Here is a 23,664-nt window from a genome sequence, read left to right as displayed (position 1 = left end):
ACCAATTTTAAAAGCCCAGAGCTCCCTATTTTAAAAATGCTTTTCCTAGGCCCAATTTGCAGCTAGCATTTCTGTTTAGGGAGGAGGAAAGAAAAAGTAGTTGTTACGGTTTCTTCCTTCACACCAATATTAAAAATGTGCGATCCTTTAAGAAAGCGTGAGGACATTTTTCTTACTGCGTTAAGCCTCTTCATCTTGGTCTGAATTCAGTCCTCATTAGAAATACATTAAAGGAATCCTTTGTGGTGGCCAGATGTTTGGATACTGCTGGAATAATTTGGCCGGGACTCCACAACTCATCTCCTCTGTGGCCAACCTGACCCGTTTGGCTTTATTAAAAAACACGTAACTCCTAAACGAACGCAGAAGTAACAAGTCAGTTCCGGGCCACCCCAAACGAGCTTGAGTATTTGATGCAAAAGAACAGGAGCACTCATGGAGCACGTTGTGCAGTCTTGCAGATGATTTGAGAGCAAGATCTTTTCTCTTTTCTCGAGAGTCAAGTAACTGCTTTTGAGTAAATGAAAGACTCAAGAAAATACTGAATGTGAAAGAGGACAATGGCCTAGCTTCCAGCAGGCACTCCGCAATTCTTTGTGGCTCTTTGAAGGTCCAGTATTGAGGAGATGCACCAAAAGAGATGCCCTTGAGACCTAGTCCCCCCCTGCTCCTCTTCTGTCCCCTCCTTCCCTTCCCAAATCCCTTCAGTTGTTACTGCTGACAGTATATATAGGAAGTATATGAAATACACATACATAGACATACCGTGTATATGCATATGGTGTGTGTGTGTGTTTGTATACGTACATAGTGTATACATACTTGAGGATGCCTGCATATCATACGTATGCATATGGAGTATGTGTTTATATGTATAATATGCATAAATAGTGTATTTGTGTGTGTCCATTTACATATGTGTATTTACATGTACTTGCCAAGGAAAATGATACCAGTTGTGAATAATTACATAAACGTATGAGCCATGCTGCTATCAGGATGACAAAGGGGATGTTAGACATGAGCTCTGTTTTCTTCTTCTTCTTTTAGATGCACTTTCGGCTCACTGGAGCAGATTTGTTGTGCGATAGCTAGTCTGAACACTTTCTCTCACGTGAGGGCAAAGATAACATGAAGCACTTCTCCAGTTGGGTCCTTATCAAAAGAGGGAAATGTTGTCGGTGGGACAAGTCAATACTTTTGCTGTTGATTCCTGGCAAATTTAAGATTGAGTCACGAAGGAGATGGCTGTGAGAAAGTGAAGAACATGGGACGGGAGCCAGCCTGGGGTACCGTTCCATAAGAATTTAAGTCACACAAGCATATATCCTGTTTTGATAAAATTACTAGGTCAGTGGGGTAAAGTGGGAGCATATATATCATTTCTGTGTCTGAAATTTGGTATGGTGGTGCTGACACTGCACCCCATTTGGTAAGAGACATTTATTTGTGACTAAAGTTGCTGAGGGGGCCGTGGTGCCGGGGGTAAGCTGTTTGGCAGCAAGAGGGTAAGCTGAAGGATGATAAGAGGGTTCCTCTTCTGGACTCAGCATGGGAAAGTGAGGGCCCTGCTGGGAACAAGCGTCCCTGAGCGGAGCTATGACAGAACATCATCTGAAGGCCTCGTATCATGGTGGCCTCATGCCTAGAATTGTCACTTCCTTCAGGAGGACTGAATTCTCAAAGAGGATCTGAGATCAACTTGCCCCCTTCAGTCCTTAGAGTGGAAAGAATAGGGCCATGAAATCAGAAACAGGAACTGGGGTTGAAGCTGGTTTCCTCCCGTTGTAGCTGTGTAACCTCGAACAAGCCACTGAAAAATGTCTTCACATCCATAATAGTATCCACCTCTCAGAGAACTGTGGGAGTGGAAGAAAATCATTTACATCACATGTGTGGTATCCAAACCCAGGGCTTTAGGGGCTCTCAGGGGGTGGACGTAAGGGCATCTGCTGGGGCTGTCTTTGGTTGGTGACCCTCCTCAGTCCACACTTGGAGCAGTCTTTACCCCCAGGCAGGCTGTGTGTGCAGTGCTTAAGGGGGTGGGTGCTTGAGTCAAGCTGCCTGGGTGGGAATCCAGCTCTCCATGGTCATTTTGCTTTTCTAATCGGTTTCCTCCTCTGCAAAATGGAATAATGATAGTACTCACCTATAGGTTTCTTGTGAGCCTGGAGATACCACTTAACAGAGAATCTGGCACACAATGAGTCTTCTAGAAGTCTTTGCTCCCCTATGGTACTGTTATTAACTACCCTTCCTCCAGAGGAGCTAGAGAGGAGTATAGGGGAAGTCTATAGTCCAGTCCAAATTTCTGTTTTACAAGGAAGCAACAGGTGCAGAGGCTTGAAGTGACTTGGCCAAGTAATGAGCAGGTGTCTGAGCTGTGGAGCACAGGATCCCCAGACTGATGTTGAGAATGCCTGCTTTGGACCGTTCCTGCTTGACCACAATTCTCTGGGTTAACTCTGGGGCCCGAATCCTTACCTTGGAAGCCTTCATCTCTGTTCTTTTCCAGCTCTGCTAACCCAAAACCCTACTGTTCTCCCTCAGAGCCCTTTGCCTACCTGCTTCTCCTGAAGCTCATAGTATATCAGATTTTGGACCCAGTGGAATCAGCTCACATTTGCCCCAGTTCAGTCTGAAGTTGTTGGTGGGAAGAAACACCTCAAATGAGCGTAAGTCCCAAACCTTCCTCTTTGAAATGCATTCTCAGGAGGTAAAAACAAAACAAAACCAACAAACTCAATTTGTAGGTATTACTGATACACGTCATTTTAAGCTAGGACACCGAACTTGAGAAAAAAATCACCTCCAAAATAACTCAATAAAGCAGCAAGTAGAATTGCCTCAGCATAGCCTGAGGCTCTAGGGAGGTTCTGCTGGACGGCTAGTCACTTCGTGCTCTCCTCTGTCCTTGTGGGTTAGTGACACCCAGATCCTTCTGAGCATCTCTTCTCCAGTTAACAAAGGAGATTCTTGGAGCTCCTTTTTCTCTGTCCAATTACTCAAAGGCAAGATAATAAATCGATAAACTGTGATTACAGTTATCTTTTTTTTTTAAAGGTAAAGAAAGTTTTACATCTGAATCTTTAAAACCAAAAAATCGCATATTTTACTTTGAAAGTAAAGGATATTTTATCTCAGCCTTCAATCCACAGTGTCCACTGTGAGACGATCCGTGTTAATTCTGCATAATTCTTCTCATACATAATTTACTTCAAGTGAGATGAGAGCCTAACTATAAAACATGCAATTTTCAACACAATTTGCATTATCTGAAGTGTTCGAGGTTGAAAAGTAGAACTCTACAACTTATCTTAAAAGAAAGAGTGAATTCCAGGATTTTTTTATCGTTTGGCTGACAGAACACACAAAACCAGGCAGAGAAATCCCCGAAGAAATGATGGTCACGTCTCACTGTTGTTTGTCCCGTGGTCCTTCATCTTCTAAGCATTTATTATATTTTCTTTTAAAGATATTAGACATTTATTTTGATCACAAATGCAATCCAACTGTGAATAAATAAATGGATTATCTTTTAATGTCTGCGCCCCACCCCTGCAATGTTCCCTTGAATAGAAAAAAGAGCTGAATGTCTCTTCAAAGCCTATTTGGCCGTAGCTATCCCACCTGTGGTTTTAAAAGCAGACTCTAACTTATCTTCTGAAATTCCTTCTTTAACTACAGCTCATTCTGTTACAGAAATCCTGGGAAAGAAGTCCTACTGATATTGCCGATAGTCTCCAAAAGGTGAGGATGGTAACTGGGCTGAAGGCAGCTGAGAAGGGTCTTCAGCAAACTGAGGACCATTGGGAAACTGGGCAGAGGCAAATCTTGTCAACAAGATACCAGCTCCTTCAATTAAAGCTAGGAAAATGCCACCCATCGCTGCTGACCCAACCATGGCCACTGGTCCATTTCTCGCTGCCAGTATGGCTCCTGTTAAGGCACCGCTTGTGATGGAGTTCCAGGGATCTTCTTCCCCCTGACTTGAACCATACTGCAGTCAATCATGGAAAACAAACCTCCCCAAACTGCAAAGCTACCTCCCAACTGCGGAGCCCTGGTTTTAATAGCCGTCAAACTCCCTCGTAGTCTGTGGTTTACGCCCACTGGAGAATTTCGAAAACCTTTTATTGCCTGAAAGACACCACGGCCTATGGTACCCATCGTAAAGGCCCCACCGCAGTCATCGACAATTCGCCAAGGGCAAGGTTCTCGCGTGTACTCCTCCATCTTGACTCCACCTGCGCGAGTGATGCCGGGCAACTTGGGTGGAGCCTACAGTTATCTTTTTAACTTTCTATTTTGAAGTGCCAGAAGAGTCCGGGAAGAGTACAGAGCTCACGTATGTCCTTCCCCAGCTTCCCCTTTTGTGAGCAAGTGTGGTACAGTGATCAAAACTAATATGTTAACATCAGCGTTATTAACCAAACTTATATACGCTAATCGATTTCAGCGGGTTTTTCCACTGACCTCTGCTTTCTGTTCCCTAATCCTGCTTCTGATCCAGTTTCCCCACATTACATGTGGTTGTCATGTGTCCTTGGCCTCTGACCTATGACACTTGCTCAGTGCTCGCTCGTCGTGACCTTCGTGACTCGTGAGGAGAGTCAGGGATTTTGTAATCTGTCCCTCAGCTGGGGTTCAGCTGGTGTTTCCTCATGATTAGGTTGCAGTGATCAATTTTTGTCTAAAATACCCCAATAGCAACATGCCTTAGTTCCATTTTATTTATTTATTTATTTTAAAAGATTTTATTTATATATTAGAAAGAGAGCGCACAAGTAGGCAAAGAGGCAGGCAGAGGGAGGGGGGCGGGAAGCAGGCTCCGCACTGAGCAGAGAGCCTGACATGGGGCTCGATCCCAGGACCCTGAGATCATGACCTGAGCCGAAGGCAGAAGCTTAACCCAGTGAACCACCCAGGCGCTCCCTCAGTTACATTTTAATTTAAGGTTGGGATGCAGCCCATGTCCGTGCCTTCCACCCCTGAAACAGCAGAGGCAACTGTGCTGAAACTTTGCCGGGTCCCTAGCACTCTGCCCGAGCCCCAGTATTTGATTCCTCTGGCCATGCCCCTGCTGAGCCGGAATAGAACTTTCTTCTTTTTCCCCATCATGTCTCTTCTTGCTTCCATGTGCCCAGTCCCCTAAGTACACTGGTATATTCCCTTGAGAATTCAGGGGAGATCTGTCAGAGGACCCAGTTGCAGTTTAAGCAGCAAAAATGTCAAGCTTTCTTATCATTGGAAAAATTGTGACTACTGAGTCTTTAAATCCTACCAAGTCTCATCTGACTTTTGAGTGGTTACTAAGATAAATTCTCTATTTTTTTTCCTTTGGATTTTTAAAAAAAGATTTTATGTATTATTTGATACAAAGAGAGAGGGAGGGAGAGAGAGAGTTATTTCTGCAGACTGAAGGCCATTGTGAGTGTCCATGCGAAGTAGGGATGTTTAGCACTTAGTTTTTTTGGTTTGTTTGTTTGTTTGTTTTGCCAGAACATGTTCTGCCTTTATTTTTTTTTTTTTATTAACATATAATGTATTATTTGCCCCAGGGGTACAGGTCTGTGAATCATCAGAATCATCACAACATTCACCATAGCACATACCTTCCCCCATGTCCATCACTTAGCCACCCTATCCCTACTCCCCTACCTGCCAGCAGCCCTCAGTTTGTTTCCTGAGATTAAGAGTCTCTTATGGTTTGTCTCCCTCCCGATCTCATCTTGTTTCATTTTTCCCTCCCCCCCCCACCTCTCAAATTCCTCATATCAGAGAGATCATACGGTAATTTTCTTTTTCTGTTTGACTTATTTCGCTCAGCATAATACTCTCTTGTTCTATCCACATCCTTGCAAATGCAAGATTTTGGGGGGTTTTTGATGGCTGCATAGTATTCCAGTATGTGTGTGTGCGTGTGCGTGTGTTTGTGTGTGTGTACACACACCACCTCTTCTTTATCATCTGTTGATGGACATCTACGGTTTTTCCATAGTTTGGCTGTTTGTGGACATTGCTGCTATAAACATTTGGGTGCACGTGCCCCTTCGGATCGCTACACTTGTATCTTTAGGGTAAATACCCAGTAGTAGCACTTTGTTTTTAGTAGGGACTTTGATTACCATTTTATTTTGCTAATTTAGCACAAAGCAAGCATCTGAAGGTAGTTTGCAGTGGAAGAATTTTTGATAGCACCATTTTTCTCTTCCCACCCAAGAGCGAGTTTTGAGTCTGTGAATTGGCTGTTCATTCAGTCAAGAACATAGCATAGGAAATAGAGGTTTCCAGATCAAAGGAAAATGAGTGTCCAGTCCCACCTACCTGCCCTACTTGATGCCCACAATGAGCGTGTGGTGGGAGGGAGGAGGACAGGCAGGTCAGAGCCCAGGACCCCCAGGTACAAAGATGGTGGCTGGACACCGGGCAGTAGGTCACAAGCCAGTGCCCACACTGTTTCTGCTTTCTGTAGTAAGCTGACCTGAGCTGGGCTGATACCAGCTAGCCAAGCCCATCTCCCGATGTTTCTGGCTGGCCCAGTGCCAGCGTGGGTCAGCCTCCATGGCTAAGATCACAGAAAATGGGCCCCCTCACTGGTTTCTAACTTTTCGCATCCAAAATGTCTCTCAGGACCAGCCTGAACCTGCATGGCAGTCAGCAGAATGTTGTTCTGTGTTACGGGGCCCTCCTTTCTGGATCCTTCTTCCCCACAGTGATGTGCTATCAGCTCTGCCCTCTGCGTTTCTGCTGCCCCACCTGATCACAGGGGACCATGTAATAACCCATTGACATGGAGCCAAAAACAGCTGATTGTGCCCAGGAGGCTCTGTGTTCCCTCCCAACCCTTTCCAAGAGCACGAGGGCGGATGACGGCTTTGCTTAACTCCCTTCTAAGTTTGCTTTTTAGAGTTGGTTTTTTCAGTTTTCATGAAGATTTTCCCTGTAATGGATATTGGTATCTGTTTATGGATTCATAGTAAGTATATTTGTCCAGAGTAAGTGAGAAACTTCTTAAGAAACATTTTTTTTCCATAAAAGGCAAGTCCTTTATTAAAATGACAAAGTGCAAACTTTTTAAAAGTCCTTGTTTTGTAGAGAAATACTGCAGGTCACAGGAACATTCAGGAAAGCAGGCACATTTCTACCTAATGCCTGATTTTCTGTGATCAGCCAGTGTGGGGTTATGGGTAAAATCTGCAGTACCCCCATGCCCACCTCTAACCCCAGCTTTGACCCTCACACATTACCTCTTTCCATGTGTACAAGTGACTACAGTTTGCAGATGGGAGTAAGGCAGTGTTTTTCACTTTAGGGATTGCTATGCTGTTAAATTCAAACAAACCATTGTGGTTAATGGTACCTCTTTCCTGACTCATGGTTTCAGACCCTTGAAAAGGTGCTCAGAGAGTGGTTTTGGCATAGAATCCCTCTTCACAATTGGTCAGTTTGTAGAGTCGTTTGGATACTCGCAGACTTAGATCTTGGTACTTTCCAACTCAAGCAACTAGCAGACACAAGAATTTGGAATTGAATGTAGCCGGGTAATCAGGAAACAGGGTCTACCAGGGACTGATGTGAGGAAGTCAATAGCTGTAACTCATCTTTATACTAGGAGCAGAAAGGTTGCCTGAGGTTGGGTTTTTGAGGGCTGCCTATCTTATGCTGAGTTTGGAGTTTATCTGTGAGGCAGCAGCATACTTTCCGAAACATTTTAAGGACGGTGACAACATGATGCTGTTTTAGGCATGAGGTCCATGTTCCTGCCCGTCCTCTTGTATGGCTTTGAACCTGGCCTGACTTCGGCCCAGACACTGGGATGACTGTTTGATCTCTGTTCACTTATGATGGATTGTTAAGAAACTCAAAAGAAATTAATGTAAATTTAGAAAAATAGCAAATCTGACTTTTGACAGAGTGTTCTTTTTAAAATGTAAATGAAGAATGAATCTTTAGCTTGTTACAGGAGGGTACCTGCTATAATAGGGCTGTCCTACCCATTGGCGAGTTTTTGAGTTTTAACCCTCTGACGTGATCTCTGGTGCACATAGAGCTGACAGGGCTCTGAAGTGGTGGTTTCATTTTATTTTATTTTTTAAAGATTTATTTATTTATTTATTTGGCAGAGAGAGAGAGAGAGAGCGTGCGAGCACAAGCAGGGGGAGCTGCAGAGGGAGGGAGAAGCAGACTGCCCACTGAGCAGGGAGCCTGATGGGGGGCTGGGTCCCAGGACCCCAGGATCATGACCCAAGCTGAAGGCAGACACTGAACCAACTGAGACACCCAGGCACCCAAAGTTTGTTTCATTTTAAAGTGTTGCTGTAATTCTCCAGTGGGAGATTTTTTGCAGACACATGGGACACCTTATCCATCATGAGGTTGCTTTCATATTCTATGCACATTCTATGACAGCAGCTAGCAGAGTGTCATTCTTTTAGTTCAAGAATAATAATGAGTGGTAAAGATCTCATCTTAATCAATGTCACTTTACCATAGTGTTCTTATAGCAGAATGTATTTATTTCTGTCTCAGATCAGGGGTTCATGTGTTTTTTTTTTTACCTATATAAACACACACACGAACACACACAGATGTATTTTTTCTTTAATCTTATAATGTTGCACTACAAGCCTGTTTCTACATCGAGATAATCTCTTTCAAACATTGTCTTAGTCCATGTTTATTCTTTCTGTGTGACTTTTTTTTTTTTAAACATTTTATTTATTTATTTGACAGAGAGAGAGATCACAAGTAGGCAGAGGCAGGCAGAAAGAGAGGAGGAAGCAGGCTCCCGGCTGAGCAGAGAGCCCGATGCGGGGCTCGATCCTAGGACCCTGGGATCATGACCTGAGCCGAAGGCAGAGGCTTTAACCCACTGAGCCACCCAGGCGCCCCTCTGTGTGACTTTTTTTTTTTTTAAAGATTTTATTTATTTATTTGACAGAGAGAAATCACAAGTAGGCAGAGGCAGGCAGAGAGAGAGGAGGAAGCAGGCTCCCGGCTGAGCAGAAAGCCCGATGTGGGGCTCGAACCCAGGACCTGGGATCATGACCTGAGCCGAAGGCAGCGGCTTAACACACTGAGCCACCCAGGCGCCCCTCTGTGTGACTTTTTTAAATGAGTCCTGGCCTTGGTGGGATTTAGTACAGAGAAAATGAAGAGGGAGAAAGGTACTTTGTAATTCCAATCTTAAACTGGTTGAAAACGAAGAGTGGAGATACAGTTGACCCTTGAAAAACATGGGTTTGAACTGCATCGGTCCACCTATACTTGGATTTTTTTTAATATAAATATAGTACTGAAGTTTTTTGCTATAAATGCAGTACTATAAATTTTTTCTATATATATAGTACTCTTCCTTATGATTTTCTTAATATTTTCTCTAGCCTACTTCATTGTAAGGATACAGTATATAATACATATAACATACAAATGTGTGTTAATACACTGCTTATGTTATCAGTAAGGCTTCTGTTTAACAGTAGGCAACTAGAAAGTTAAGCTTTCAGGGGAATCAAAAGCTACACATGGATTTTGAATTGTGCTGGGGGTTGCTTAAGGGTCAGCTGTGCTTATGTGAAAGGTGAATTGAAGCTGGGGAGAGGCCCGGGGGGAAGAAGCTGGCCTCCTGGGAGCTGGGACCCAGGAGGATGTGTTTACCTTCTTGGGCATCCCATCATGTGTTAGTATTTTCCTCTGTCTTTAAGAATCTAGGGGGATTTGTGGGAATCACTGATAGGCTGACCTATATTGGACTTTGTAAATATGGGTACAATGTAAAGTAAGCACTGGATTTAGATGAACTGAGAAATTAGAAGTAAACCATTTATTTTTTATTTTTTTTTAAGATATTTTATTTATTTATTTGGCAGAGAGATCACAAGCAGGCAGAGAGGCAGGCAGAGAGAGAGAGAGGAGAAAGCAGCCTCCCCGCTGAGCAGAGAGCCCAATGTGGGGCTTGATCCCAGGACCCTGGGATCATGACCCGAGCCGAAGGCAGAGGCTTTAACCCACTGAGCCACCTAGGCGCCCCAGAAGTAAACCATGTATGTCTATGATAAATGTTTTCATTAAGTGAAATTTTATTTTTTTAAACTATTTTTTAAAAGATTTTATTTATTTATTTATTTGACAGAGAGAGAGAGAGAGATCACAATTAGGCAAAGAGGTAGGCAGAGAGAGAGGAAGGGAAGCAGGCTCCCTGCTGAGCAGAGAGCCCAATGCAGGGCCCAATCCAGGACCCAGAGATCATGACCTGAGCCAAAGGCAGAGGCTTAACCCTCTGAGCCTCCCAGATGCCCCATTCAGTGAAATTTTAGACAAGGAGCGTGCATTTTGTGAATCTTACCAAGTTCATTAGGCTGAGCTTCTAGGTCTGTTTCCACAGTAGGCTGGTTTGGGGAAATGAGTAGATTTTTAGTGGATGTGTGTTTGCACACATACAATTTAATTACTGTTTACTACACTTAAAGGAGTATTTATAGTCTGAATTAAGGTATAAGGTATAATAATAAAAGCAACCTCAGTTTGGGGCACCTGGGTGGCTCAGTTAGTCAAGCGTCCGACTCTCAGTTTTGACTCAGGTCATGAATCCAGGATCTGGGATCGAGCCCTGCATTGGGCTCCATGGTGAACAGGGTGTCTGCTTCAGGATTCTCTCTCTCTCTTTCCCCTTGCCCCTCTCCTCCAATAAATAAATAAATCTTAAAAAATAAAATAAAGCAACCTCTGCTTAGGAAGCAGAACATTATTAATACTTTTGAAATCTAGCCTATCCTTATTCTCTATCCTGCCTCCCTGAATTTGTGTTTATCATTCCTTTACTTCGCTTTATGATCTTCGTATATATGGCTGAAACCCTAAACAGTATATTAGAGGGACTGTCATATTTTTTAGTCTTATAGAGCCTTGCATATCATTCAGTGTAGAGTACTCTGCAGTTTACCCCTTAGCTAGAGATCCGTCCTTGTTGGTAGCTGCAGCTCTTTCTCTCCTGCCGTTCAGCGCTGTGTCCTGTCCACGGAGGGTGAGCTGCTCCCAGTGTCCCTGTCTCAAACAAGATTGCAGCCGGTGATGTTCTTGCTTATCGCCTGGTAAACATAAATTCTGTAGGCCACGTGCCTAGAAGTGGGATCGCGGGCTTATGCCTAATGTCAAGGTCTTCTCCATAGTGCCAGAATGGTCTTGCCAGTTTAGAAGATTCTACCAGCTCCCTAGAGAGCTCTCATTGCTCCCATGTTCTTGCACGCAGCTGACATCATCGGACTTCAAAGGTCTTGTCAGTTTCACAGTTTAAAATGAAGTCTCATGGTCATTACAATTTGCAGTTGCAGATGATGAATCAGGTTGAGCATTCTTTCATGTCTGTTGGCTGTTCATGCTTCTTTTGAGAGATACCTGCTCACAGATTTTGCCCATTCATCTATGAGATTGTTGTTACTTTCTTTCTGCAGGAGTTCCCTGTATCATCCAGGGATTTTTTATTTTTTTGTCACTTTCTTCACAATGTCTTTTGAAGAACAGAGGTTTTACATTTTAGCATGAACAAAGTTAATCTTTTTTCCTGGTCTTTGTACTTTTTCTTGCACCTTATTTTGGAAATTCTTCCCTACCCGAAGGTCATAAACATATTTTTTCCATATTTTCCTCTCAAAGTTTTAAAGTTTAAAGCCTCTCATTCTTAAGGATCTTAGTCCATCTGGAGTAATTATGATCCATGGTAGAAGGTAGGAATTCAGTTTCTTTTTTTTTTTTCTATGCAGGTATCCAGCTATCCTGCACTGATGGTTGTTGTTTTTATTAACATATAATATATTATTTGCTTCAGGGGTACAGGTCTGTGATTCATCAGTCTTACACAATTCACAGCACTCACCATAGCACATACCCTCCCCAGTGTCCATCACCCAGCCACCCTATCCATCCCCCCCTCCCAGCAACCTTCAGTTTGTTTCCTGAGATTAAGAATCTCTTATGGTTTGTCTCCCTCCCTCATCCCATCTTATTTCATTTTTCCCCTCCCTTTTCCCCACCCCCTGCTCTGCCTCTCAAATGCCTCATATCAGAGAGATCATATGATAATTGTCTTTCTCTGATTGACTTATTTCACTCAGCATAATACCTTCTAGTTCCATCCACGTCGTTGCAAATGGCAAGATTGGGGGCTGGTTTTGATGGCTGTATAGTATTCCATTGTATATATGTACCACATCTTTATCCATTAATCTGTTGATGGACATCTAGGTTCTTTCCATAGTTTGGCTCTTGTGGACATTGCTGCTATAAACATTCAGGTGCATGTGCCCCTTTGGATCACTACATTTGTATCTTTGGGGTAAATACCCAGTAGTGCGATTGCTGGGTTGTAGGGTAGCTCTATTTTCAAATTATTGAGGAACCTCCATGCTGTTTTCCAGAGTGGCTGCACCAGCTTGCATTCCCACCAACAGTGTAGGAGGGTTCCCCTTTCTCTACATCCTCGCCAACATCTGTCATTTCCTGACTTGTTAATTTTAGCCATTCTGACTGGTGTGAGGTGGTATCTCACTGTGGTTTTGAAATTTATTTTCCTGATGTTGAGCACTTTTTCATGTGTCTGTTGGCCATGTGGATGTCTTCTTTGTAGAAATGTCTGTTCATGTCTTCTGCCCATTTCTTGATTGGATTATTTGTTTGGGTATTGAGTTTGATAAGTTCTTTCTAGATTTTGGATACTAGCCCTTTACCTGGTATGTCATTTGCAAATATCTTCTCCCCTTCTGTCAGTTGTCTTTTAGTTTTGTCAACTATTTCCTTTGCTGTCCTGTACTGATTATTGAATATGAAAGATTGTGCATATAGCCCATGATGTGCAGTGCCACTCTTGTCACAGTGGGAGGTTCCAGGTGCACACGTGGAACCTGGAAGCCTGGACCCTGGACATGTTTTCTTGGGTTCACTTCGTACCAGTACCCTGTTATCTTAATAACCGTAGTTTTATGTGACACTTTATCTTTTGAGTCAAGTCTCCTTATCTTTTCCAGAAGTGTCTTGCTTTCTTTGAAAGGCTCTTCTCTGCCGTATGACTTTTTATAATCTGCAAGTTGAGTTACACACACATTTACCAGTGAGGATTTTTACTGAAATTGCATATATAGACCCTAAGTGCATAGCCCAGTGAATTTTGACAAATCTATGCACCTGTGTAAGCAATACTGAAAACAGAATCTAGAATATTTCTGTCATCCCAGAAAGTTTCTTTGTGTCCCTTTCCATTTGGTCCCTCTTTGTCTCCAAGGTAAACACTGTTTTGATTTCTGTTGCTAGAGAGGAGAGTTGCCTACTTTTGAACTTCATATAAATGAACATATACCGAATGTGTCTCGTTTCTTTCATTTGGTGTTTTTTATTTCATTCATATTGTTGCTTAGCAGTAGTTTACTCCTTTTTACTTCCAAGTTATGTGAACACGCCACTCTGAAATGGATACAAATGAGTAAAACCAAGCTGTTTCCTGTTTGGGGCTATTATGAATAAGGCTGCCGTGTGTGTTCTGGTAAAAGTCTTTTTGCAGATATTGATTATATACTCAAGAGAACTGGAAACATTCAGAGTGGAATTATGGAATAACAGCATAAATGCATATTTAACTTTATTTTTAAAAAGTCAGATTTCCACAGTGATGACACCATTTTGTTTAATTGAAATGTAGTTGACATACAGTATTATTAGTTTTAGGTATATAACGTGATGATTTCACAATTCTATACATTACTCATTGCTCACCATGACAGGTGTAGTCACCATTTTTCGCCATGCAGTGTTACTACAATATTATTTTTTTTAAAAGATTGTATTTATTTATTTGAGTGGGAGAGAGAGAGGAGGAGGAGCAGAAGGGGAAGGAGAGGGACAAGTGACCTCCATGCTGGACAAGGAGCCCAGCATGGAGCTCGATCCCAGAACCCTGAGCTCATGACGTGAGCTGAAGGCGGACGCTTAACCGACTGAGCCACCTAGGTGCCCTACAATATTATTGACTATATTCCCTATGTTGTACCTTTCATCCCTGTGACTAGTTTATTTCTTAACTGTAGATTTGTACTTCTTTTTTTTTTTTTTTAAGATTTTATTTATTTATTTGTCAGAGAGAGAGAGGGAGAGAGAGCGAGCACAGGCAGACAGAATGGCAGGCAGAGGCAGAGGGAGAAGCAGGCTCCCTGATGAGCAAGGAGCCCGATGTGGGACTCGATCCCAGGACGCTGGGATCATGACCTGAGCCGAAGGCAGCTGCTTAACCAACTGAGCCACCCAGGCGTCCCAGATTTGTACTTCTTAATCCTTTTACCTATTTCACCCGTCATTCCAATCCCCTCCCCTCAGGGAACCTCCAGTTTATTTTGTGGTTCTGTCTCTATTTTTTTTTGTTTTGGGGGGTTGTTTTTTGTTCTTAGGTTTTGTTTTTTTGATTCCATGTGTAAGCAAAATCATATGGTATTTGTCTTTCTCTGTCTCGCTTACTTCAATTAGCATAATACTCTGGCTCCATCTGTGTTGCCATAAGGTACTTTTTATGGCTGAGTAATATTGTACTATGTATATTTTATATAGATATATACACACATATATGTAACATATATACATATCATGTCTTCTTTATCCATTTATCTATCAGTGGGTACTTGATTGCTTCCATATCTTGGTTATTGTACATACTGCTGCAGTAAACATAAGGGTGCATATATCTTTTTGAATTAGTGTTTTCATTTTCTTAGGGTTAATACCCAGTAATGGAATTACTAGATTGCATGGCATTTTTATTTTTAATTTTTTGAGGAACCTTCATACTGTTTCTCAGTGTAGTTGCATCAATGGACATTCCTACCAACGATCCATGAGGGTTCCCTTTTCCGCACATCCTCACCAACATTTGTTATTTCTTGTTTTGATACTAGCCGTTCTGACAAGTGTAAGATGACATCTCATGGTGCCATGATTAGCGATGTTGAGCATCTTGTCATGTGTCTGTTGGCCATCTGTACTACTTTGGAAAAATGTCTGTTCAGGTCTTCTCATTTTTCAACCATATTATTTGTTATTTTGGTGTTAAATTGTATAAGTTCTTAATGTATTTTGGATATTAACCCTTTACTGGATATATCATTACAAATATCTTCTCCCATTCAGTAGATTGCCTTTTCATTTTGTTGTTGGTTTCCTTCACTGTAAGAGCTTTTTATTTGGCATAGTCCCAATAGCTTATTTTTGCTTTCATTTCTCTTGCCTGAGGAGACCTATCTAGAAAAATGTTGCTAGGGTTGATGTCCAAGATATTCCTATCTATTTTTTTCTTGTAGGAGTTTTATGGTTTCAGGTCTCACATTTAGGTCCTTAATCCATTTTGAATTAATTTTTTTTTTCTGTTGAGTTTTTTTTTTTTAAATTTTATTTTTTATAAACATATATTTTTATCCCCAGGGGTACAGGACTGCGAATCGCCAGGTTTACACACTTCACAGCACTCACCATAGCACATACCCTCCCCAATATCCATAACCCCACCCCCCCTCTCCCAACCCCCCTCCCCCCAGCAACCCTCAGTTTGTTTTGTGAGATTAAGAGTCACTTATGGTTTGTCTCCCTCCCAATCCCATCTTGTTACATTTATTCATCTCCTACCCCCTTAACCCCCCATATTGCATCTCCTCTCCCTCATATCAGGGAGAACATATGATAGTTGTCTTTCTCCGATTGACTTATTTCGCTAAGCATGATACCCTCTAGTTCCATCCACGTCGTCGCAAATGGCAAGATTTCATTTCTTTTGATGGCTGCATAGTATTCCATTGTGTATATATACCATATCTTCTTTATCCATTCGTCTGTTGATGGACATCTAGGTTCTTTCCATAGTTTGGCTATTGTAGACATTGCTGCTATAAACATTCGGGTGCACGTGCCCCTTCGGATCACTACGTTTGTATCTTTAGGGTAAATACCCAGCAGTGCAATTGCTGGGTCATAGGGTAGTTCTATTTTCAACATTTTGAGGAACCTCCATGCTGTTTTCCAGAGTGGTTGCACCAGCTTGCATTCCCACCAACAGTGTAGGAGGGTTCCCCTTTCTCCGCATCCTCGCCAACATCTGTCATTTCCTGACTTGTTAATTTTAGCCATTCTGACTGGTGTGAGGTGATATCTCATGGTGGTTTTGATTTGTATTTCCCTGATGCCGAGTGATATGGAGCACTTTTTCATGTGTCTGTTGGCCATGTGGATGTCTTCTTTGCAGAAATGTCTGTTCATGTCCTCTGCCCATTTCTTTTTTTTTTTTTTTAAGATTTTATTTATTTATTTGACAGAGAAATCACAAGTAGGCAGAGAGGCAGGCAGAGAGAGAGGAGGAAGCAGGCTTCCTGCTGAGCAGAAAGCCCGATGTGGGGCTTGAACCCAGGACCTGGGATCATGACCTGAGCCGAAGGCAGCGGCTTAACCCACTGAGCCACCCAGGCACCCCCTCTGCCCATTTCTTGATTGGATTATTTGTTCTTTGGGTGTTGAGTTTGCTAAGTTCTTTATAGATTTTGGACACTAGCCCTTTATCTGATATGTCATTTGCAAATATCTTCTCCCATTCTGTCAGTTGTCTTTTGGTTTTGTTCACTGTTTCCTTTGCTGTGCAAAAGCTTTTGATCTTGATAAAATCCCAAAAGTTCATTTTTGCCCTTGCTTCCCTTGCCTTTGGTGATGTTCCTAGGAAGATGTTGCTGCGGCTGACGTCGAAGAGGTTGCTGCCTGTGTTTTCCTCGAGGATTTTGATGGATTCCTTTCTCACCTTGAGATCCTTCATCCATTTTGAGTCTATTTTCGTGTGTGGTGTAAGGAAATGATCCAATTTCATTTTTCTGCATGTGGCTGTCCAATTTTCCCAACACCATTTATTGAAGAGGCTGTCTTTGTTCCATTGGACATTCTTTCCTGCTTTGTCGAAGATGAGTTGACCATAGAGTTGAGGGTCCATTTCTGGGCTCTCTATTCTGTTCCATTGATCTATGTGTCTGTTTTTGTGCCAGTACCATGCTGTCTTGATGATGACAGCTTTGTAATAGAGCTTGAAGTCCGGAATTGTGATGCCACCAACTTTGGCTTTCTTTTTCAATATTCCTTTGGCTATTCGAGGTCTTTTCTGCTTCCATATAAATTTTAGGATTATTTGTTCCATTTCTTTGAAAAAAATGGATGGTACTTTGATAGGAATTGCATTAAATGTGTAGATTGCTTTAGGTAGCATAGACATTTTCACCATATTTGTTCTTCCAATCCAGGAGCATGGAACATTTTTCCATTTCTTTGTGTCTTCCTCAATTTCTTTCATGAGTACTTTATAGTTTTCTGAGTATAGATTCTTAGTCTCTTTGGTTAGGTTTATTCCTAGGTATCTTATAGTTTTGGGTGCAATTGTAAATGGGATGGACTCCTTAATTTCTCTTTCTTCTGTCTTGTTGTTGGTGTAGAGAAATGCAACTGATTTCTGTGCATTGATTTTATATCCTGACACTTTACTGAATTCCTGTACAAGTTCTAGCAGTTTTGGAGTGGAGTCTTTTGGGTTTTCCACATAGAGTATCATATCATCTGCAAAGAGTGATAGTTTGACTTCTTCTTTGCCGATTTGGATGCCTTTAATTTCCTTTTGTTGTCTGATTGCTGAGGCTAGGACTTCTAGTACTATGTTGAATAGCAGTGGTGATAACGGACATCCCTGCCGTGTTCCTGACCTTAGCGGAAAAGCTTTCAGTTTTTCTCCATTGAGAATGATATTTGCGGTGGGTTTTTCATAGATGGCTTTGATAATATTGAGGTATGTGCCGTCTATCCCTACACTTTGAAGAGTTTTGATCAGGAAGGGGTGCTGTACTTTGTCAAATGCTTTTTCAGCATCTATGGAGAGGATCATATGGTTCTTGTTCTTTCTTTTATTAATGTGTTGTATCACATTGATTGATTTGCGGATGTTGAACCAACCTTGCAGCCCCGGAATAAATCCCACTTGGTCGTGGTGAATAATCCATTTAATGTACTGTTGAATCGTATTGGCTAGTATTTTGGCGAGAATTTTTGCATCTGTGTTCATCAAGGATATTGGTCTGTAGTTCTCTTTTTTGATGGGATCCTTGTCTGGTTTTGGGATCAAGGTGACGCTGGCCTCATAAAATGAGTTTGGAAGTTTTCCTTCCATTTCTATTTTTTGGAACAGTTTCAGGAGAATAGGAATTAGTTCTTCTTTAAATGTTTGGTAGAATTCCGCCGGGAAGCCATCTGGCCCTGGGCTTTTGTTTGTTTGGAGATTTTTGATGACTGTTTCAATCTCCTTACTGGTTATGGGTCTGTTCAGGCTTTCCATTTCTTCCTGGTTCAGTTGTGGTAGTTTATATGTCTCTAGGAATGCATCCATTTCTTCCAGATTGTCAAATTTGTTGGCGTAGAGTTGCTCATAGTATGTTCTTATAATTGTCTGTATTTCTTTGGTGTTCGTTGTGATCGCTCCTCTTTCATTCATGATTTTATTTATTTGGGTCCTTTCTCTTTTCTTTTTGATAAGTCTGGCCAGGGGTTTATCAATCTTATTAATTCTTTCAAAGAACCAGCTCCTAGTTTCGTTGATTTGTTCTATTGTTTTTTTGGTTTCTATTTCATTGATTTCTGCTCTGATCTTTATGATTTCTCTTCTCCTGCTGGGTTTAGGGTTTCTTTCTTGTTCTTTCTCCAGCTCCTTTAGGTGTAGGGTTAGGTTGTGTACCTGAGACCTTTCTTGTTTCTTGAGAAAGGCTTGTACCGCTATATATTTTCCTCTCAGGACTGCCTTTGTTGTGTCCCACAGATTCTGAACCGTTGTGTTTTCATTATCATTTGTTTCCATAAATTTTTTCAATTCTTCTTTAATTTCCTGGTTGACCCATTCATTCTTTAGAAGGATGCTGTTTAGTCTCCATGTATTTGGGTTCTTTCCAAATTTCCTCTTGTGATTGAGTTCTAGCTTTAGAGCATTGTGGTCTGAAAATATGCAGGGAATGATCCCAATCTTTTGATACCGGTTGAGACTTGATTTAGGACCAAGAATGTGATCTATTCTGGAGAATGTTCCATGTGCACTAGAGAAGAATGTGTATTCTGTTGCTTTGGGATGAAATGTTCTGAATATATCTGTGATGTCCATCTGGTCCAGTGTGTCATTTAAGGCCTTGATTTCCTTGTTGATCTTTTGCTTGGATGATCTGTCCATTTCAGTGAGGGGAGTGTTAAAATCCCCTACTATTATTGTATTATTGTCGATGTGTTTCTTTGATTTTGTTATTAATTGGTTTATATAGTTGGCTGCTCCCATGTTAGGGGCATAGATATTTAAAATTGTTAGATCTTCTTGTTGGACAGTTCCTTTGAGTATGATATAGTGTCCTTCCTCATCTCTTATTATAGTCTTTGGCTTAAAATCTAATTGATCTGATATAAGGATTGCCACTCCTGCTTTCTTCTGATGTCCATTAGCATGGTAAATTCTTTTCCACCCCCTCACTTTAAACCTGGAGGTGTCTTCGGGTTTAAGATGAGTTTCTTGTAGGCAACATATAGATGGGTTTTGTTTTTTTATCCATTCTGATACCCTGTGTCTCTTGATTGGGGCATTTAGCCCATTAACATTCAGGGTAAGTATTGAGAGATATGAATTTAGTGCCATTGTATTGCCTGTAAGGTGACTGTTATTGTATATTGTCTCTGTTTCTTTCTGATCTCCTACTTTTAGGGTCTCTCTTTGCTTAGAGGACCCCTTTCAATATTTCCTGTAGAGCTGGTTTGGTATTTGCAAATTCTTTCAGTTTTTGTTTGCCCTGGAAGCTTTTAATCTCTCCTTCTATTTTCAATGATAGCCTAGCTGGATATAGTATTCTTGGCTGCATGTTTTTCTCATTTAGTACTCTGAATATATCATGCCAGCTCTTTCTGGCCTGCCAGGTCTCTGTGGATAAGTCTGCTGCCAATCTAATATTTTTACCATTGTACGTTACAGACTTCTTTTCCCGGGCTGCTTTCAGGATCTTCTCTTTGTCACTAAGACTTGTAAATTTTACTATTAGGTGACGGGGTGTGGATCTATTCTTATTGATTTTGAGGGGGGTTCTCTGAACCTCCTGGATTTTGATGCTTGTTCCCTTTGCCATATTAGGGAAATTCTCTCCAATAATTCTCTCCAATATACCTTCTGCTCTCCTCTCCGTTTCCTCTTCTTCTGGAATCCCAATTATTCTAATGTTGTTTCGTCTTATGGTGTCACTTATCTCTCGAATTCTCCCCTCGTGGTCCAGTAGCTGTTTGTCCCTCTTTTGCTCAGCTTCTTTATTCTCTGTCATTTGGTCTTCTATATCACTAATTCTTTCTTCTGCCTCATTTATCCTAGCAGTGAGAGCCTCCATTTTTTATTGCACCTCATTAATAGCTTTTTTGATTTCAACTTGGTTAGATTTTAGTTCTTTTATTTCTCCAGGAAGGGCTTTTATATCTCCCGAGAGGGTTGCTTTAACATCTTCCATGCCTTTTTCAAGTCCGGCTAGAACCTTGAGAATCATCATTCTGAACTCTATATCTGACATATTACCAATGTCTGTATTGATTAGGTCACTAGCCTTTGGTACTGCTTCTTGTTCTTTTTTTTGTTGTGAATTTTTTCGCCTTGTCATTTTGTCCAGATAAGAGTATATGAAGGAGCAAGTAAAATACTAAAAGGGTGGCAACAACCCCAGGAAAATATGCTTTAGCCAAATCAGAAGAGATCCCAAATCGTGAGGGGGGAGGAAGGGGATAAAAAGGGATTCAGAAGAAGGAAAAAAAAAATAACAAAATAATCTGTTTGCTGGATATATGTATTACAAATTTTCTCCCAGTCTGGGGCTTGCCTGTTCATTTCTTTAATGGCATCTTTTAGTGGACACAAGTTTTTAGCTTTTATGAAATCCAGTTTATCAACTTTTTTTCTAATGGTCAGTGCTTTTTGCATCCTAAGAAATTTTTACGTACCCCAAGGTCTCAAAGATATTCTTCTGTGTTTTCTTCGAGAAGCCTATAGTTTCAGCTTGTAAAAATAACTTGATGCAGCTCAAATGAATTTCTGTATATGGTGTGAGGTAGGAATATTTAAGGTAAATTTTTTCCCTCATAAGGTTATCCAAATCGAAATGACTTTTGGTATTTGGTACTGGTGCCTTTGTCAAAAGCTAATTGAATGTGTATGTGTAGGTCTCATTTTGGACTTGATCTTCTGTTCCATTGATCTGTTTGTCTTTCCTAATATCTTAATTACTGCAATTTTATAGCAGTTTCTGAAATCAGTTAATGTAGGTCTTTCAAGTTTCTTCTTCATTTTCAAGATTGTTTTGATGATATAGGTACTTTAATAGCCATTTCAATTTTAAAACCAGCTTGTCAATTTTTGCAGAAAAGTCTGCTGGGGTTATTATTTAGTCTTTCTTAATGTCGGACAATAAGATTTTGTTTTTCTCCATAAAGATCTTATACATCTATGTTAGATAATTCCCTCATACTTAATTTTTAATATTATTGTAATATCTTTTTTGGAAGATTAAGTTGCCTAATTGTAGATGGAAATGCAGATTAGTTCAGTATGTTGATTTTTTAAAATTAAACAAAATTTCTAACATTTTAGTTATTCTAAAAGATTATTTGTGAGTTTCCATATAAACAGTAATAGCGTCTGTAAATAATTACAGTTTTATGTCTTTGTTTACAGGTTTTTATAACTGTTCCTTAACTGGCAGAAACTCCCAGTACAATGTTGAATAGAGATGGTACATTAGTTTGCTAGGGCTGCCATTAAAAAATACTATAAACTGAGTGACTTAAACAACATAAATTTAAAAAATAAATAAATAAACAACATTTAAGTTTATTGCCTCACAGTTCTGGAGGGTAGAAGTCTTAGTTCAGGGTGTTAGCTCCTTCTGAGGGACTCCGAGGGACTCTCTTTTGTAGGTCCCTAGGCCAGCCTTCCTGTAGCCTCAGGAGTGCCTTGGTTTGTCAGTGGTCATCTGCCTGTGTTTTGACGTCTTTCCGCTATGTCTGTCTTGCCTTGTATCCAAATTTTCCCTGTTATGTAGTGACACCTGTTATATTGGATTACACCTCTCATCAATGACCTCATCTTAACTTGATCATCTTCAGTGACCTGGTTTCCCATAAGGTCCTATTCACAAGTAGTGGGATTCAGGACTTTAATGTATTTGGGGGCTATAATCTACGCATAACAGATGGTAATAGTCTTGTTCCTTGTTTTATTCTTTTTCTCTTTTATTTTGTAAATTTGAATTAAACCAACAGATTTTATTACCTTAAGCCAATATCACTTGCCAGCTTATTCATACTGTGTCTGTGTGTGTTCAGTGCGCTAATAGTTAATACTTTTGCATGTTGATTTATAAGTAAGAATGATTAGGATTTTCTTTTTTCTATATCCTTATCAGGTTTGGATAGTAAAGTTATACTTTATACTGGCTTTATAAAATGAAGTGGGACATGTGCCTCTCCTTTATTTTTTTTTATTTTTTTTAATTCTCCAGAACATTTATTATTTCAAGTTGGTATTATCTGATTCCTAATTGTTTGGTAGAATTTCCTAGGAGGGCCGTATGGACACGATACTTGCTTTCTGGGACACCGTCCACAAAAACAGGATATATAGCTGGGGTTGTGTTGCTTATAAAAGTCATCTGAATCAGCTCTCCTGGGCTTCTGGGAGCCTCTGGAACTGTTGTAACTGATCTTAAGTCAAGAATATGGAAAGACATTTTTGAAGCTCACGGATAACCTCAGAATTGCTGCTGCCCCGCTCGGTGTGTAGCAGAAAGAATGGAACTGCCATTTTTTGAGCTGAGATTTAAGAAATGTAGAGAATAGGAGGGGAGATGCCAGAGCAGCAAGAGACTTTCACAGGGGCTGCAGGCGTGAGTGGAAAGCTAATGTTTCTGTGTATGCCTGCAAAAGAAAATTCGGATTTTCTCATTAGCATTTTCAAAGATATTCACTTAGATTCTAATGTCACCAGCGGGGGTGTGTAGGCTCTCTAGGTGGTAGAAAGTCATTACTAATATTTTAACTTCATCCTTAGTACATACTGTTTTACACTGTTACTTGCTTATTTTTCTAGTCCTTCTTCCTTAATGAGATTGGGATACTCCTGGGAAATGGAACAGTGCCCTTTATTTTGTACACATAGAAGTGCTTGTTGCATATGTAATGTCATCCTTATTTAAATTGCTCTCTGTGTACTAATATTTTCAGTCTCTTTCCCTCACCAGGTCTGTATTTTGCAGTTTTGAGAAAAATATTAAAATGTTGCACTTTCAAATGACCATACTTTTAAGGGGATGTTCTATCAAAAAGTCTAAATTTCAGCAGTTTGAGATCACATAATAGAGTATGAATTGTACATCTTGGAGAAATTTTCAGTTTTATTACCATGTTAAAACATCTCTGACTTCAGACCCCACTAAGTTGGACTTAATGATAATACAGAGAGGCATGACCTACAGTCTATCTTTTTATGATTCATATTGTCTCTAAGTGAGTTTATCCTGTGAATTAGATCATGGCGAAAATTTCTCTGCTGCTTAAAGGAAT

General features: G+C 40.8%; 2 protein-coding genes across 3 annotated transcripts in view; one reads left to right on the top strand and one right to left on the bottom strand.

The window, feature by feature from the left end:
* Nucleotides 1–23,664, top strand: part of TGFBRAP1 (transforming growth factor beta receptor associated protein 1) — a 72,646-nt gene that overhangs the window by 2,327 nt on the left and 46,655 nt on the right. Inside the window, exon 1 of one of the 2 annotated variants that reach the window (XM_047745151.1) lies at nt 4,223–4,348. The exons of the other annotated variant lie outside the window; for it this stretch is intronic. The gene's annotated coding sequence lies outside the window, so the exon portion shown is untranslated. Of the gene's footprint in view, nt 1–4,222; nt 4,349–23,664 lie in introns of those variants that run through there. 2 annotated transcript variants of the gene reach the window in all.
* LOC125108807 (mitochondrial import inner membrane translocase subunit Tim17-A-like) lies at nt 3,318–4,236 on the bottom strand. The gene is given in 2 exon segments (XM_047745153.1): nt 3,318–3,981; nt 3,984–4,236. Coding segments are annotated over 2 exon segments (513 nt in total). The 3' UTR covers nt 3,318–3,721.

This window comes from Lutra lutra, chromosome 9 (assembly GCF_902655055.1).
Source record: "Lutra lutra chromosome 9, mLutLut1.2, whole genome shotgun sequence".
Lineage (NCBI taxonomy): Eukaryota > Metazoa > Chordata > Mammalia > Carnivora > Mustelidae > Lutra > Lutra lutra.
Note: the sequence above shows the minus strand (reverse complement) of the source record. Positions and strands in the feature narration are given on the sequence as shown.